General features: G+C 45.2%; 2 protein-coding genes across 6 annotated transcripts in view; one reads left to right on the top strand and one right to left on the bottom strand.

Annotated features, from left to right (window-relative positions):
• The window catches only part of LOC309705539 (MBT domain-containing protein 1-like), a 13,091-nt gene extending 11,578 nt beyond the window's left edge, over positions 1–1,513 (bottom strand). For both annotated transcript variants that reach the window (XM_082531448.1, XM_082531447.1), the window contains exons 1-3: positions 1,372–1,513; positions 157–391; positions 1–73 (exon numbers count right to left, since the gene is read on the bottom strand). The exon at positions 1–73 is cut by the window's left edge and continues 61 nt beyond it. In XM_082531448.1, the coding sequence (XP_082387574.1) occupies positions 1–73; positions 157–391; positions 1,372–1,392 (329 nt within the window). In that variant the 5' untranslated portion in view covers positions 1,393–1,513. The remainder of the gene's footprint in view (positions 74–156; positions 392–1,371) is intronic.
• A 3,375-nt stretch (positions 1,514–4,888) lies between these two features.
• LOC309704653 (uncharacterized protein) lies at positions 4,889–16,407 on the top strand. 4 transcript variants are annotated; one of them, XM_082529980.1, is made up of 11 exons: positions 4,889–5,192; positions 5,581–5,709; positions 6,870–6,952; positions 7,369–7,528; positions 7,671–7,742; positions 7,826–7,972; positions 8,305–8,528; positions 8,626–12,372; positions 12,406–12,437; positions 13,046–13,137; positions 15,619–16,407. In XM_082529980.1, the coding sequence occupies exons 1-10, from the start codon at positions 5,040–5,042 to the stop codon at positions 13,135–13,137; spliced, it is 4,839 nt and encodes a 1,612-aa protein (XP_082386106.1). In that variant the 5' UTR covers positions 4,889–5,039; the 3' UTR covers positions 15,619–16,407. The 4 variants fall into 4 exon arrangements, with proteins under 4 accessions (XP_082386106.1, XP_082386107.1, XP_082386108.1 ...); XM_082529981.1 differs by lacking the exon at positions 15,619–16,407 and having other exon boundaries at positions 7,841–7,972; positions 13,046–14,507; XM_082529982.1 differs by lacking the exons at positions 4,889–5,192; positions 6,870–6,952; positions 15,619–16,407 and having other exon boundaries at positions 5,611–5,709; positions 7,369–7,742; positions 13,046–14,507.
• Positions 16,408–17,175: the final 768 nt, after the last annotated feature.

Below are 17,175 nucleotides of genomic sequence, written 5' to 3' on the forward strand. Positions count from 1 at the left end.
ACGCTGCAGAAACGTTTGGTTTTGCTGTAGAAGGCGTCTCTGACGCCGACCATGCCGCACATCTCACAGGTCGCTGAGGAGAGCAGAGAGAGAGCAACTGAGGACGCAGATCGACCGACTCAGAAAACCAGGTCCTGATTCTAGACGTGAACTGACCCATGCCGGCCTTCCCGTCGGGGTACGTGTACACCTGACCGTTGGTCTTGATGAGCGTCAGTGAAGAGGAGGGGTTTAGCTGAGTGACCCCTCCTCCTAACTCTTCGTCCTCGCTGTCCTCGGGACTAGAGGCACCGCTCCCCCCGCTGGACTCAGTGCTGCAGCTGCTCCGGTCCTCATCCAGACCGTCCAGCATTCCGAACGAGTCCCGCCGCTTCCGGGACTGACGCTCCACCTGAGGACGGAAGACAGTCTAAAGTCACAAAGACCCCCAAAAAGCCATTGACCCCATTAAAACTGTATTTAATCCACAGAAACACAATCGTAACCACAAATATTTTATTAAATGTTCTCAGGTTGTAACAACAAAGATCTGTGAAGGTCATGAATATTCCTTCTCTGGTCCATCCTCTGACCTCTACCCATCATCACGTCGCAGCAGTGGGTTTGGAGCTCCTGCAGCGCTGCAGCACAGAGAGGCTGACTGACAGCACAAAGACAGAAGCCACAACACCGGGTCACCTCCAGGATTCCCCTCACTTCCGCTCACTCTGAGCCCCGACTGCGGGGTTAAACCTGTGCACCCCCCGCCCCCTCTGCCAGCATTAAATTCGGCGGCATTAAATTTGTGCAGCACTGCAGTCTGCTCCTGGAAAAGCCGTTTTTCGGTGCTGATCCACGGTGACGCTCCGCGCTCTGAATGTACGAGTATGTAGCGGGAAAAAGAAAAACGATAAACACGTTTACTTTTTATTTAATTAAAACGTGTTTACCGGAATACATGCATGCCGAATTAAAAAACATGTTGTCAGGTTTATGAAACTTTTATAGACAACATCCAGTCCAATGTTTGTCTTTGGAAACAAGCAGCAAAACTAATACCGAAGGACTTTCAAAGGAGATCTGACACGAGATTTTGGCCATAACAGGTAAAGTGAATATAAATCTACGTTTTGGCCGGTTACATAACTACTCCAGTCTTTATATAGATACAGAATTAAACTCTGAGTTGACCTTGTTACCAACTGATGAAATTATCTTGCGTTTGAACATGTGTTTCTGTCAATGAACGAAAGTATCTTAAATTTAACGATTTCTCAATGGAGTTTTGCTTTAACACTCAGTCCGCGGTCGCTTTTAAGCAGTCCCTAAAGCAAGCATTAAAAATGAAGGAAGACCCGCTTCCGGGCGGCTCGGGGGAGCCCCGGGACTCACCAGGTCTCTGGGGTTTTCCATCAGGTGGGGTCGTGAAAGGAGTACGCTCTCTGACAGCAGAACCCGCAGGAGCAATCATTAAAGACCAGCGGCAGACATGTCAACAAAACACCAACTGCTTCGCTGCGCAGGCGCTCGACAGGCTGACGCTGATTGGCTGAGGCTCCTGCTTCGTGTTATTTAATAAGAAATGATGAGTCCTCCAGGGACCCCTGCTGGTTTGACGGTGAAGCGCCAATAATGAGATAAATACGAACAGGTAAAACAAACAAAGTGTAGAAATAAACGGAACCAGGCTCAGGGAGGGGCGGGGCCATCTGCTGTGATTGGTTGGGGTGAGAGAAGGAAGACAGGATAAAGACATGCTGTGGAAGAGAGACAGAGGTTAATAACAGATATGATTCAGTGCAGAGAGGTCTGTTAACACATAGTGACTGAAGAAGAAACACCCAGTGCATCATGGGAAACCCCGGTAGCCTACGTCTATTGCAGCATCACTAAGGGAGGATTCAGGGTCACCTGGTCCAGCCCTAACTATATGCTTTAGCAAAAAGGAAAGTTTGAAGCCTAATCTTAAAGTAGAGATAGTGTCTGTCTCCTGAATCCAAACTGGAAGCTGGTTCCACAGAAGAGGGGCCTGAAAACTGAAGGCTCTGCCTCCCATTCTACTTTTAAATACTCTAGGAACAACAAGTAGGCCTGCAGAGCGAGAGCCAAGTGCTCTAATAGGGTGATATGGTACTACAAGGTCATTAAGATAAGATGGGGCCTGATTATTTAAGACCTTGTATGTGAGGAGCAGGATTTTGAATTCTGGATTTAACAGGAAGCCAAAACAGGAGAAATCTGCTCTCTTTCTAGTCCCTGTCAGGACTCTTGCTGCAGCATTTTGGATTAGCTGAAGGCTTTTCAGGGAGTTTTTTGGACATCCTGATAATAATGAATTACAGTCGTCCAGCCTGGAAGTAATAAATGCATGAACTAGTTTTTCAGCGTCACTCTGAGACAGGATATTTCTAACTTTAGAGATGTTGCACAAATGGAAGAACGCAGTCTTACATATTTGTTTAATATGTGCATTGAAGGACGTGTCCTGGTCAAAAATGACTCCAAGGTTCCTCACAGCGTTACTGGAGGCCAAGGTAATGCCATCCAGAGTAAGAATCTGCTTAGATACCATATTTCTAAGATTTTCAGGGCCGAGTACAATAACCTCAGTTTGATCTGAATTAAGAAGCAGAAAGTTAGCGGCCATCCAGGTCTTTATGTCTTTAAGACATTCCTGCAGTTTAACTCATTGGTGTGTGTTATCTGGCTTCATGGACAGATAGAGCTGGGTGTCATCTGCATAGCAGTGTAAATGTATGCTATGTCTTCTAATGATGCTGCCTAAGGGAAGCATGTATAATGTAAACAGAATTGGTCCTAGCACTGAACCCTGTGGAACTCCATAATTAACCTCAGTGTGTGAAGAGGACTCTCCATTTACATGCACAAACTGGAGTCTATTAGATAGATATGATACAAACCACTGCAGCACAGTACCTGTAATACCTACAGCATGTCCTAATCGCTCTAATAGGATATTATGGTCGACAGTATCGAACGCTGCACTGAGGTCTAGCAGGACAAGCACAGAGATGAGTCCACTGTCAGAGGCCATAAGAAGATCATTTGTAACCTTCACTAAAGCTGTTTCTGTGCTGTGATGAGCTCTGAAACCTGACTGAAACTCTTCAAATAAACCATTCCTCTGCAGATGATCTGTTAGCTGTTTGACAACTACTCTTTCAAGGATGTTTGATATAAAGGAAGGTTGGAGATTGGCCTATAATTAGCTAAGACTGCTGGGTCTAGAGATGCTTTTTGAGTAAAGGTTTAACTACAGCCAGCTTGAAGGCCTGTGGTACATAGCCGATCATTAGAGATAGGTTGATCATATTTAAGATCGAAGCATTAATTAATGGCAGGACTTCTTTGAGCAGTTTTGTAGGAATGGGGTCTAAAAGACACGTTGATGGTTTGGAGGAAGTAATTATTGAAGTTAACTCAGAAAGATCAATTGGAGAAAAAGAGTCTAACTTAACATCAATGGTACTAAGAGTAGCTGTAGATAATATTACATCTGTGGGATGATTATTGGTAATTTTTTCTCTAATGATAAAAATTTTATTTGTGAAGAAGTTCATGAAGTCATTACTAGTTAACGTTAAAGGGATGGTTGGCTCAACAGAGCTCTGACTGTTTGTCACCTGGTTAAATATGCTGATGACACAGTTCTCCTGTCACTGCTGTCAGGCCCTCACAACACCACGGACCACGAGTTTGTAGAGTGGTGTGACAGCTCCAAACTTGAACTGAACGTGAGCAAAACCAAAGAGATGGTGGTGACCTTCTCCAGTAGGCAGAGAGATCTGGCTGCTTCAGTCACCACCACCATCCACGGGAAGCCAGTGGAGGTAGTTGAGGAGCACAAATACCTGGGAACCATCTTTGACAACCTCCTGAAATTCTCTGCCAACACAGAGGAGATTCTCAGGAGGTGCCACCAACGGCTACACCTCCTTAGGAGTTAGCACACCCATCATGATGACTTTTTACGATGCCTTCCTGGAAAGCACCATGACCTTGTCCATCACCTGCTGGTTCCACTCCCTCAGCCTTCATACAGGAACAGACTGCAGCACACTGCATCAGTGTGCTCTACAGTCATCGGCCTGTCAGAACTCTGGCAGGTTTTCAGCCAACAGGTCCTCAGACAGGCAGCCAAAATCATCAACGACCCCTCTCACATTCTTCACCTCACATTTCAGTGGCTCCCCTCTGGGCGACGCCTCCACTGCATTTCCTGCAGGACTGAGAGGAGGAGGAGCGCCACCTTTGTCCCTAAAGCAGCTCTGCTTTTTAACTCCAGCCGATAAGAACATTTCCCCCACCAGAAACAGAAACTACACTCTTCTTATACTACCAACTCTTTACTCACTTACAGTTATTTATTCACCTTTCAGTCACTTTAATTTTAAAACTGTGTATATTCTGTGTATTTATTATCTCACTCTTATTGCCTGTTTGTGCCCTGTCCTTATCTTTAACATCATGCTGCTCTGTTGTATCTTAATTGCCGCTTGGGGATAAATAAAGTCTTTCTGATTCTGAATCTGAACGCAGGAAAGAGGCATGTTGTATAAAGTGCTTTAACTGCTCAGAGCAGAAAATCACAGTATGAGAACCAGTTAGCAGTTAGCATTTTCAGGCTGCTTTTCTTTTGACCTTTAAAGGTTTGTAAGGAGAGTCAGGCTGCTGCGATGTGTCCAGGCTGAGTAAACGCTCTCTAACAGTCTCTCTGTTGCAGGATCTTGTTGAGTTTTGATGGATTTGATTTTCCAGGTTGTAAATGAAGGTTTGGCTCTCAGGTTACAGGAGTGTGTGAGCCACACCATCTGCAGAACAAGTGTAAACCCGACGGCTGCTGGATGCAGCGTGCTGGGCAGGGCTGCCATCCTGCTCAGACCTGTTTCTGAATATCAATATTCAGAGCAGATTAAACCTGAGCTCCATCTGCTCCTGACACACTTGAGACAGACCGCCTGCCTCAGACACCCAGAACTCCAGAACACGACAGAGTTTGTTAAAGGAAGCTTTGAAGAAGCTGATGAAACTGAATTGAGATGATTTCTTGGCTGGTTCTCCGTGGCAGCAGAGCCGGCGGGTCGGTGTGTCCCAGCACGGCAGCTCCGGGCAGCGGCGGGAGCTCCTGTTTATCCAGAGAGAGAGCCGCCCTGCAGCAGCTGAACAGGAGGCTGGCTTCATACCTGCAGCAGGTAGGATGGAGGCAGCATGCTTCATTGTTCCAACTGAGATTAATGAGCAACAGTTAAAAGGATCTGAAAGACTTGGAGGACAAAAAAACATCCGATTTCTTTATAGACGTTTGCACTGCTTAAAGATTGATCTATAAAGTTCTGTGGCAGGAGGACAAATGGTCCTCTCACGGCTGATTAATTATTGATTTGAAATTTTAAGACCACAATAAATCGAAATTAAATGGAATAATCATGAACCAAAGATTGTGTTTCATGATGTCACGTTTAAAACTAAGATCTGAAAGATAATGTTTCCCAGAGCTGTGTGAATGTACGCAGAGAACACGGTGATTCACTCGTACAACAGAATGACAGAGAATGTTTGTTTGTTTGTTTGTTTGTGCAGGTCAAGCATCTCGAGGCAGCCAATCAGAGGCTGGAGCATCAGATTGAGGAGGAGCTGGACAGAAAGTGTCCCCGAGAGTTGAGGTGGCTGGACGGACACCTGAGGACCGCCTCCCTGCTGCAGGGCCAGGTAGACTGTAAATAAAGGATGGGCATGGTCTTGCGTTGTCACAGTTCAGCATCTTTGTTGTCCATTCCTTTCAGTCCTTCACTTTTTCTTTCTTACATGCTCTGTCCTTCCTTTCTTATCAACTTGGATTTCCTGTGATTAAAACCAGAGATAAATCTGAAGGACTCTGAGGTGTTCTGCTGTTAACAGATGCGATATGTCAGAGGAGTCATAAAGTAAAGGAAAGAACATGTGCAGACAGCGAAGCTGGAAACAAACCTGATGTCAAATTTATTCTTGTTGCAGCTTGTCGCAGCTTTAGAGTCTCTGCAGTTCTGAGATAATTTAATGATGAAGTCCTCAGTCGAGCCCAGAGATTAAAACATTTACCAGTTCTGTTCCAAGTCAAAGCCAAACAATCTGATCCAGGCATCAACCTGCAGGCTGGAAAATGAAGCCAAACACTGGCAAAGCCTGCAGTTCCTCTAACGTCCACTAGAGGCTCCAGAAGTGAGTCAGTGCCAGAGGGCTCCCAGTAAAGGATGATCTGATATCGTCGTGTTGGTGTTGTTCCCAGATCATCATGAAAATGTTGTTCCAGGTTCAACATCGCAAGTGACCAATCACATTGTTGTGACGTTATTCTTTTGCGCGCCAAGCCACTCATGCATTTATGAAATTCCAATGTTGCAAGGACAATATCAGTTCTGCTCAGCGTTTATTAAAGGGTCAGGGTCCGTTGATCGGCGGACAGAGGCGCTTTCTCGCAGCTTAAGTACAGTTTTTGGTTTTACGGCGGTTTTTCCCGAAGTCGCATAAGTATGATGTCACAACATTCTGATTGGTCACTTGCAATGTTGATCCTGCATCAACATTTAGTATGATGATCTGGGAACAACACCAACACGAGGATATCAGATCGTGCCCCAGTTAATCAGTTTTAACTTTACAATCAAAGGTTAAACGAGTTTCTCAGGTGGTGTCAGGATGCTGTACCTGTGTTTAATGGTCAGACGGGTTTGGACGAGTCCAAAATGTGACAGACTAAAAACCTGAACTTTGGCATGTCCTGTAAAAACCAGAGAAGTCATTAAGGAAATCAACCATTTATTTGTGATTCTCCGCCCAGACGTTTGCACCACCTCCCACCACAGAATAAAGCTTCTCTCTGTCTCTCACAGATCAGTGAATGTCTCTCGGCCCAGGCTCAGGCAAAGCTTCAGTTACTCGAAGCAGAACTCACCGTCTTCAACCTCAAAGAAAGGTAGAGCCACACCAGCGATGTAGTCATACCTGCCTCATGGGTCTCTAATGCACGTCAGTGTATGAGTGCAGAGGCCTGTACGGGATAAAACCATCACAGAGTCTGCAGAATGAGCTCAGTTTAAAATGCAGGTTTTCATCCCAACACGTTTATGTAACTGTCACACTTCTGTAATTTAACGTGACAACTAGAAAATCACGCGACTCCTCCATCATTCAAACCAGTCAAAGCTTCGCTTCATCACCGTGCTGTAGCTGCTAGCTGTCTGCTAGCTTAATCTGTAGTTCTGATAACTTAACGCTCCACCCTGTCGTCCAAGGATGATCACACCTACACGCAACAACGTGGCCAAATATAGCTGAACAACTAAACAGGTAATTGAAGACGTGTCCCATGATCCTTTGCTGTGTGTGCAGGTGCCAAAAGGTGCGTGAGCAGCGTACTCAGCTGGAGGCGGAGCTTAGTGACCTCGGGCTGCTGGGGGAGGTCCTGAAAGTTCACAGTCTGCCTGAGCTTCAGAATCCTCTGAATGAGCAAAAGCAAGAGAAAGCGGATCTGCAGACTCAACACCAGCAGGTAAAACAATCTCACCTGGATGCTTAAAAAAACCTACACCCCTTTTCCTGCCTACCTGTGTAGGATATGCAGGTTCTCCTGGCCCAGATATCAGTGATGTGCTGAGATGCACATCACTGAGTCTTCAGACCTGATCCAACAGGTGGACCACCTGAGACAGACGAGTGTTGGACACCTGGACAAGAACAAGAGCAAACCCAGGTGCAAGACTCAGGTAGGCACATGCACACCTGCACACCTGTATTTTAACATAAAGGAAACATTAATAAGGATAATAATGCAAAAGCATTTTAACAGGTGTTTTGTGTTCAGCTGTCCATGCAGAGCATTTCACAGGTGACCTTTGACCCTTCATTGGGGTCAGACGCTGACAGAGCCGAGCTAGAAGCAATGAGGAGAGAAGTGTGCTGTCTGACAGCAGAACTGACGCGACTTCAGGCTGCGGTAAGATCAAACCACACACCAGCACTCCGATGTTCCGACCAGGAACCTGTAGGCCCACCTATGAGTTCCTCTGGTTCCTTCAGCCACATGTCATTTAGTTTTTTCCAGTCTTCTAGATTGGGTTGATGCTTTAGTTTAGCAAGATAATCTTCACAATAACACGTGTTTTATGAACTCCTCCCCCCAAAGAGCCAATCAACAGCTGAAGCCAAAAGCTGGTCAGACTAGAAACAACTCCAGAGTTTTCTCAAAGTCAGGACTGAAAGACAAAACCAAAACCATCAGAGTCAAGATAAAAAACAGGATTAGAATGAGTCTTCCTGTCTGTCCAGGTCTTGGTGTTGGAGTCCTCTGGTCGGGAGCAGAAGGAGTCATTACTCCAGCAGCTGGTGGTCCTACAGGAGTCAGCAGATGGTTTGTGCAGAGACCTGGACTCGGTGCTCCAGGCTGCAGCACAGCAGGCTGCAGACCAGCAGTCACTGCTGGACGTCAAGAACCAACTGGGGGCCGAGATACAGGACTACAAGCAGCTGCTGGACAGCGCGGACCGTCAGGGGTATGAGATGATGATAGAGGAATAGATAAATACGTCCCCTTTCAGTTATTAAAATTTAGTTTTTTGCTCTTGCCTTTGTCTTGTTTTATCTTTTTAGAGTTTCACATGTCGACTTTAACTCCAAGCCAGATGTCAGATCTTCCTGTCTTGAGACCAGAAAACCCACATTCAGGAGCAACAAGACGGTGAACAGAACCGTCAGTGTTCATGGCGGCCGCGTTCACACTCTTGAAGAAACACCAATAGTTTCACCGAAAACAGCGACTGCAGCCCAGTCAGATTTTGTCCATAACAAACATCCAAATAACTCACCTAGAACACTGACCAAGCCTCTGATGGAGACCATCCAAAACTCTGAAAACCAGAGAACAGTAGTGCTTTATAAAAAAGTGTGCAAGTCCATCATATCTACAGAGACAGGCAGCAGACAGAGGAGCCCTGTGGAAGTTCTTACTAAAGATCGTGATGTTGGGGCTCAAACTAGCCGAGACGTGCGAGCTTTGGTCAAGACCTTTACTTCCAAACAAGCTGGTTCACTCTCTACTGACACAGGGACAGACATGGAAACTAACAAAAACACTCCTTCTGCAGGACCAGACGTAATTCAAAAAACACATTTTGTAATGTATGAGACCTCGTTTCATCTCTGCAAACCAGTTGCTGTTGAGGTAAAAGTGAGAGAAGCTTTCATCTTTACTCAGATGGATCCAATTGAAGCCTCCTTCCAAGCAAAGGAAAAAGATCCAACAAAGATCATCATCAGGGAGGCTGAGACTCCACCAGAAGCTGTCAGGGACATGGATGAAAATGTCAGTACAGTGCACAAGCCAGGATCTCCTCCAGTGTTTAGATCAAGTAAGGTTCAGGTAGCCCTTATGAAAGAAACCGATAAAGGAACAAATGGAAGGTCTGAAACAGTAGACACAGAAGATGTTCTAATCCTTGATCAGAGTTTGGGATTGTCCAAAACTGAACTGAAGAAACTCATAGAAGACAAACCTGCAGTGCATGACAATGAACATTTTTTGTCTAGTATCTCAGAAATTAATAACAAGCTTCACAGTAAAACTACAAGTGCTGAGAACGTAAAGGAAGAAGTAGACAAAGTAGAAGAACTCCACGACTGCAAGGAAGTGAAGATGAACCGTCTTAAATCAGAAAATGAGCTGATAAATCTGCAAAGTCAGGAGATATATTTCAGTGCTACAAACTCAGAAATGTCTATAAGCCTAACTGATTCTGGTGTGGCTTTAAGTTCCTCCAGCCCTGAAGAGCATCAGAGTCCAAGAGAAGAGGAATCAATGAGTCCAACAAAGCCAGATGCATGCTTGAATCCAGAAAAGTGTTCAGTGAAGAGTTCCACTGAGCCAGAACCGGATCTCACACCAAACGATCCACACATATGTTTAAACCCAACTGAGGATATGACTGAGGTGGATGATGGGCTTGTAGACAGAAAGGAAGAAGCAGAAGATACTTTGATTGTCCTGAGTTTAGATAAAAGTTTAACAAATATGTCCAACAACAAACTTGTGAAGGATGCAGATTCATGGACCAGTGTCGGCATTTCTTCTCCAGAAAGCAAGGAAAACCAAAAGTGTTATATCCAACATACAGATAGTTTAAAGGCAGAAGTGGATGAAATGAAAACAGTCAACAATGCCAGCGAGTTAAAGCTGGATCCAGTCGAGTCTAAGAAGGAGACAGGTGATCTTTCAGGTGAAGAGGCGTCAAATATATCTACAAGTTTAACAGATTCTGGTGTCGGTTTGAGCTGTTCCTCTTACGAAGAGCTACAAAGTCCAAAAGAAGTCCATTTGGCAGTTGGTGAAACAAATTCACCTAGCTGCTTGAGCCCAAAAATATGTGTGAGTCCAGATGAGACCGAGGTCATGCTAAACCTTACAGATCAGGTGTTTTGCCCAGTAGATGTGGAAGACCACATTGCAAGTCCTGATCTACTTCCGAGTCCAAATGACCCAGAAAATTACCTCAGCCCAAATGACTCAGACGTATGTCTCAGTCCAGATAGTGATGTAAAAGAAGAGGCAGGAAGTCTGAATCTAATTGAGGCAAATGCACATGTTCACCCAGGAGAGAAATTCATTCTGTCAACAAAAGAGGACGGACAGTCGGTATCGTTTAGTGGAGATGGGTCATTGCCAGAAGACAGAGATACGAAAGTCATAACGTCAGAGGGAAACCGGGGTGTGCTTTTTAGGCCATTTAAAGGTTATGAAGGAAGGGGAATTAAGCTGAATGGCACAAAGATAAGTTCTAGACCAACCAGTCAGAGAAGCAGCCTTCAGGTGAGCAGCAGTCATGGAGGCTCGGTGTTTGGAGATGGACGAAGTATCATAGCAGACAGAGAGGAACAGCTTGGTTTTGGAGGCCTTTATCGCAGAAGAGATGCAAGAAGGTCCAGAGGCAAAGATGTAAGTGGTCCTGCAGATGAAGATAAGATAGGAGGTGTGACTATGAATAGAGGTATGAGGGGGCAGAGAAACAGTGACTGGCAAGCGAAGAACCAAACAGGTAATGCCGAAGAAGCAAGCTTTGGAAATACCCCTTCCAACAGAGGAATGGCCTTTAGCAAGCCAGGAGGTTTTAGCAACAGTGGAGATGCACAAGTGGGTACAGCAGCGGTAAAGGGAAGATTCAGTGGAGACTTGATGGCTTATGGTGGCTGCTTGGGACATATGAGTGTCAGCTTACCTAACTCAGGGAGCAAGGAACATCTTCCAGAAGACGGGAGATTTGGAAGTAGGGGGTGGATGGTTTATGGTGACAGTCTTATACGCCAGAACAGCTCAGACGCTGGGACTAGCTTACCCAATGAAAGGGGTGGAGAAAACTCATCCATGAATGGAAATCTTGTGACAAGTCCACCAGAAGCAGGGAGATTTGGGAGGAGAGGGAGTGCAGAGTGGATATTTTACGAAGGCAGTCTTGGACGTAAGAACAGCTGGGCTGGCAGCGATAGCTCGCTGAGTGCTGAGAGCAAAGAACGCCTTTCACCTGCCACAAACTCAGCCACAACCCCACCAGGAGCTGGGATATTTAGCTGTGGGGAGTTGAAGGTTTACGGTTGGCATGCTGGATGCACGAGCAGCGATAGCAAAGACTGTCCCTCAGCAGCCACACACATAGCAACAAGCCCACCAGGAACACCAGGAGCAGGGAGGTTCAGCAGTGGGGCGTGGACAGTGTATTGTGGGAGTCCTGGTCGTGTGAGCAGAGCTGATAGTGCTGACAGGGTCAGCAGCAGCCAGATGGTCAGTCCTCCCAGCAGCTACGTCAGCAGTGGGCGTAGACTCAACAGTGCTGGAAGTGGTGGCAGGCTGAGCTCGGCCAGTGTCGTGAGGCGCAGCAGCAGCGTGGGGAGATTCACCGGCACGGGCAGCGGCGGATGGAAACCTGTTTACAGCTCAGCGAGTGGGCACAGCGTGGGGAGTGCAGGGTGGGGCGGGGGAGAGAGGACAACCAACAGGCAAAGAGCTCCGAGCCCCGGGAGGAGGATCAGGGGCAGTGGGGGGTGGCTAAGCAGTTCAAAGGCTGCTGGGAACCGGATAACCGGCGCAGGAAGCGGATCCAAAGTCGCTGGTAGCAGTAATAGACTCAGCAGTCATGCTGGAGGGAGGATCAGCAGTTCAGGGAGGACCAATAACACCGGGGGCAGGGTCATCAGCAGCAGCGATCGGCCAATCAGGAGCACGGGAAGCCAAGCCAGAAGCAGCAAGGAGAAGATCAGCGTCTGCAAGATGGCGGCACTAACGATCTCAGCTGCAGGGAGGGAGAGAAGTCAGGAGAGACAACGACAAGCTCAGAGAGCCCGACAACCACGACAACAACAAGAACAACAACAGCAACCATGACAACAACAACAAGAACAACAACAAAAGGCTGCAGGTGAGATCAAAGTCGCAAAGACAACAATACAAACACATCTGAGGAGTTCATGTCCAGCATGAAGAGAAAGTAATGCAGGCGACACGAGCAATGACCTGATCTGAAATAAGAACATCGTTGTGGGGTCTTTACTTTTCAGTATTAAGCAGCGTCAGGTGACTGCTGTTGTGATTCGGTGGCTTATAAATAAAGCTGAATTGAACTGACGCATGCACACGTTAACTTTCTCGGATTACTGAGGCTGTTTTCAAACATGCTGAAAAAAGAAATCCAGGTGCTCGAACTCGGAGTAAATGTTATTCCCAACAGGCTTAAAACACACAAAGCCTGAGCTCATGGAAATCTGTGCTTTTGAGTCTAAATGCCTGGATCGACGCTTCTGACGTCTGCATTAATTTCTGTGAAACTAAAGAACATTTGATAGGTACAGCAGGGAGAAAACACGGAGCATCTAACCTGTGTCGTATGAAGAGACAAAGCTGTTTGTTCCTTTGTTTTGTTTACATACAGACTGTTTATTTATACGTTCAGATGTTTTCAAACGTCCGCGCTGTGATGAAGCGTCACTCTGCTTAACAACAGTAAGAATGGCCTCTCTTGCCTTGCAGCTCCCTTGCCTCTCATCCAGCGCTCGCTGACCACAGGTGTCACGGTCATGACCTCTGACCCTGAGGGCGTTGATGACATCATGCAAGTCTGAGTAGGGTGATATTTTCTGATTCTTTTTCTACATTAAATAGTGATTTTTTTCTCATAAGGACATTAAAGACTGACAGGAAGGACATGCAGCAAAGGGCCGCAGGTCGGATTCAAACCCGGGCCGGCCGCACTCAACCGTGCAGCATATGGCTGTCTGATCATCCCACTGAGCTGAACCAGTGCCCATAGATACTGAATTTAATGGAGCCATGACCACACAGCAGTTTTTATCTCTATGTGTTGAATATTTTCAGCCTGACAGGTACATAGGCAGCAGACATCCTCGCCAAATCTTTTGGCTGACAAACACTTTTAAGCTCTGAAGCTGTTTCATTCACACTGAAAGTGTCACAGTCCAAAGACGAAATCAGTGTTTTGTTTCCAAATCTCAGAGAGTTAAAATATGATGATGCTGGAAGAACGACGTGTAGAACATGACGCTGTTACGCAACAGTACATGGAGTACATGTACCGCAGTCACGTATTTAAAATACAAAACATGAGTAACTGTATTCAGTTACAGTTACAGTTGAAAAAGGTGGTAATCAGAATACAGTTACTTTGTTGAAATAAGTGGATTACACGGCGGTCTTTTCCTGTTTCATATGTTCGGCTATGCTCTATTTTTGGTAATTCCACGCCGGTGGAAACCCAAACAAACACACATTAAGAGGCTCTGATGTCTCAGTCTCACGGCCCAGGTCACCTGTACTTGCAGCCTGGTGTTGGTGTGGAGAGTAACCTTCAGTAATAGTAATAAATCACACAGCAATAGGACATTCATGTAGTTGTAAAAAGCATGATAATATATTAAGTAATCCAAAGTATTCAGAATACGTTACAAAATACATTTTGGGGCATGTAATCTGTAATCTGTAGTGGGATACATTTTAACAGTAACCTTCCCAACACTGTTAACAAATACATGTTAAAAAGAAGACATATGTTTCACATTTAGAGGACAAACCACAGGTTTGGGCTTTAAATGGTTAAGAGTCTCATCAGCTGGTGTCATTTCCTTAGTTAATAATAACTTAGATTTGTATGACATCGTACAAGAAAACCACCTTTTAACGTTTGTCTTCTTTATGCGGTGAAACAAAGCAGATTCTTCAGGTGTTGCAGTGACATCAGGAGGCAAAGGTGCTTCATCAGCTTCTCCTAAAAGTTCATGTTGAGCAACATACGACAGTAAGCACCAGGAGCAGATTAACGTTACAGTCTTATCCTCGCTGGGGATTGTTTTTAAATGTCGAGTCCAATAACAGCTTGTTCAGGTTCTTTCCATCTTTATCAGCATCCTTCTGTGTTAACCAGAGAAATCTAGTTTGTACACTTTGACCTGGAAAATAAAGCTGAATATTAATCTGTGCCCCGTTTCCTCTTTAAGAACATGAAAGCGATAAAGTCATGAAGCACCCAAAGTGTCTGATGAGAACGTTTTAACTCAGGTTGTGAAACAGACTCAAACAGACTCACTGCTGGCTTTGTAAAGTAGTTTAGTTCTGTAGTTCTTAGTGAAACACGCAGGAAGAGCACAGTGGGCTTTCCTTCATCAGCAGCCTGAACGCAGGGAAAACCTCTGAAATCTGAGGTCAATGAATACACGGCCTCCACCTATGACTGCTGCACATTCAGTCTAACCACCAGAGGGCAGCAGAGACAATGTGACCTTCCTCCATACTCTCTCCTCATCTTCTTACTCAGTGGTGCATCAGGAGTCTTTCTCCGTGAATCATATTGAAATGATAAGTATGTTTGTAAAAATCAGGCATCATTTTATCAGCTCCAGTTTTGATCATCAACAAAACATATTCAGTATATTCATACATTGTTAGGTTCATGTTCAGCTGCTCATTAAAGCAAATTTCAGCTGGACGCGGTGAAGATGACCTGCTGACACAGGTAAATATGGAGCTCACTGCACACCTGTGACTATAATTATTTTTATACTTTCCCAAAGCTGAAGTTCTACAAACAAGACGGGACTGAATTATAGGTCTCCTGCTTAAATTATATTCAAGCTCACAGTTTGCATCATTGGGGGATGACTGAGACTGACAGGTGGATCTGCTAGCTGTCTGATAGGTATCAATACACCCCAAAACCACAGGCTGTCACATCCCTGAGCAAAGATCAAAACATCACCCTATTACCAGCCGTCTAAACACAACGGATTATCACACAAATTTACTACACTCCTCAGAGACAACAATACCTATGAAGCCTGAAGACAAGACCCCACAAGCAAGAACAGAAAGAAAGTTATCAGTTTACTACAGCAACTTGAAAAGGATTAGAGTTGAGGATAGAGTTGTGGCCAAAGGTTTTGAGAAAGACACAAATATTGGTTTTCACAAAGTTTGCTGCTTCAGTTTTTAGAATAGCATATTGCATATACTCGAGAACGTTATGAAGAGTGATCAGATGAATTGCAAAAGGAGCTGCTGGCATCATTTCAATAATCTTCTCATTAACTCAGGTGAGAATGTTGATGAAGAAGATGAAAGATGATTCAGCTGTGGGATCGCCACTCCTGCGGTTTGCACAGGAATGGCAGCAAAGACTTTTGGAAGATGGCCTGGTGTCAAGAAAGTCAGCAATGAGGCCACTTCTCTCTAACCCCCCCCCCCCCCAAACAGACTGATTTTAAAGGTAAAGTCATCTTCTCTGATGAAGCCCTTTCCAGTTGTTTGAAGCATCTGGAAAAAGCATTGTCCGGAGAAAAAAAGGCGAGCGCTACCATCAGTCCTGTCTCATGCCAACAGTAAAGAGTCCTGAGACCATTCATCTGTGGGGCTGCTTCTCATCCAAGGGAATGGGCTCACTCACAATTTTGGCAAAAATCACAGATGTGAATGAAAAATGGTACCAAAAATTCATCCAACTTCTTCCAATGATCCAAGAACAGTTTGGTAAAGAACAACGCCTTTTCCAGGATGATGGAGCACCGTGCCATAAGGCCAACATAATAATGAAGTGACTCATGGAAGAAAATATTGAAATTTTGGGTCTATGACCAGGAAACTCCCCAGGCCTTAATCCAAATAAGAACTTGTGGTCAACCCTCAAAAGGCAGGTGGACAAACCCCCCCACTAATTCTGACAAACTCCAAGCATCGATTATGAAAGAATGGGTTACCATCAGTCAATTTGGCCCAGAAGTTGATTGACAGCATGCCAGGGCCAATTGCAGGGGCCTTGAAAATGAAGGGCCAACACTACTAATACTGACTGTGATGTAATTGTCAATAAAATCCTTTGAAACTTATGAAGCGCTTGTAATTACCATATTTTTTGGACGATAAGGCGCACCGGATTATAAGGCGCATTAAGCGAAACAAAACAGTCAGATAAGTCAAACTTTACTCATTCTTCTTGCTTCCTCCACTTCTGTAACATTGATTCATTAATGCTGTATTCTATCACAGCGGCTCTGTTCCCATGTTGTTGCAGTATATTAATGACTAACCTGGTATTGTGGATGGATTATCTCAGTTGTTCTCCTGACTGAAGTTTGGTCCGCCCAATCCCGGTCCTCGAGAGCTACCGTCCTGCAGCTTTTAGATGCATCCTTGTTCCCACACACCCAAATCAAATGAATGGCTTGTTATCAGGCCTTTGCCAAACATGATGGCATGCTGAAGAGGTAATCACACCATTTGATTCATCTGTGTTGGAGTAGGGATGCATCTAAAAGCTGCAGGATAGTAGCTCTTGAGGACTGGGATTGGGCAGCAATCCCAGTCCACAGCATCCTGCCATGCGATTGCATTTGTCCCTAACCATCAGGAACCTTCACGTTAACTTTTATCCAGTGGAAAAAAGTTAGCGTTCATCCTCCAGCTTCAGTTTATGTTATGCTAACTTAGCTGTGTCGCTAGCGATCATGCAGCACATCATTATATACCAGCTAGCCCAACTTCAGTAACCCTACAAACGTCACTGCTGTTTAGTTTAAAGTCTTCATTTATGTTGGAAGTGATAGCAGAGCTGTACGTTTGAATTTTTCAGAAACCTCTCAGTCAGAACATGCTAT

This window comes from Aulonocara stuartgranti, assembly GCF_965226115.1.
Source record: "Aulonocara stuartgranti genome assembly, chromosome: 4".
Classification (NCBI taxonomy): domain Eukaryota; kingdom Metazoa; phylum Chordata; class Actinopteri; order Cichliformes; family Cichlidae; genus Aulonocara; species Aulonocara stuartgranti.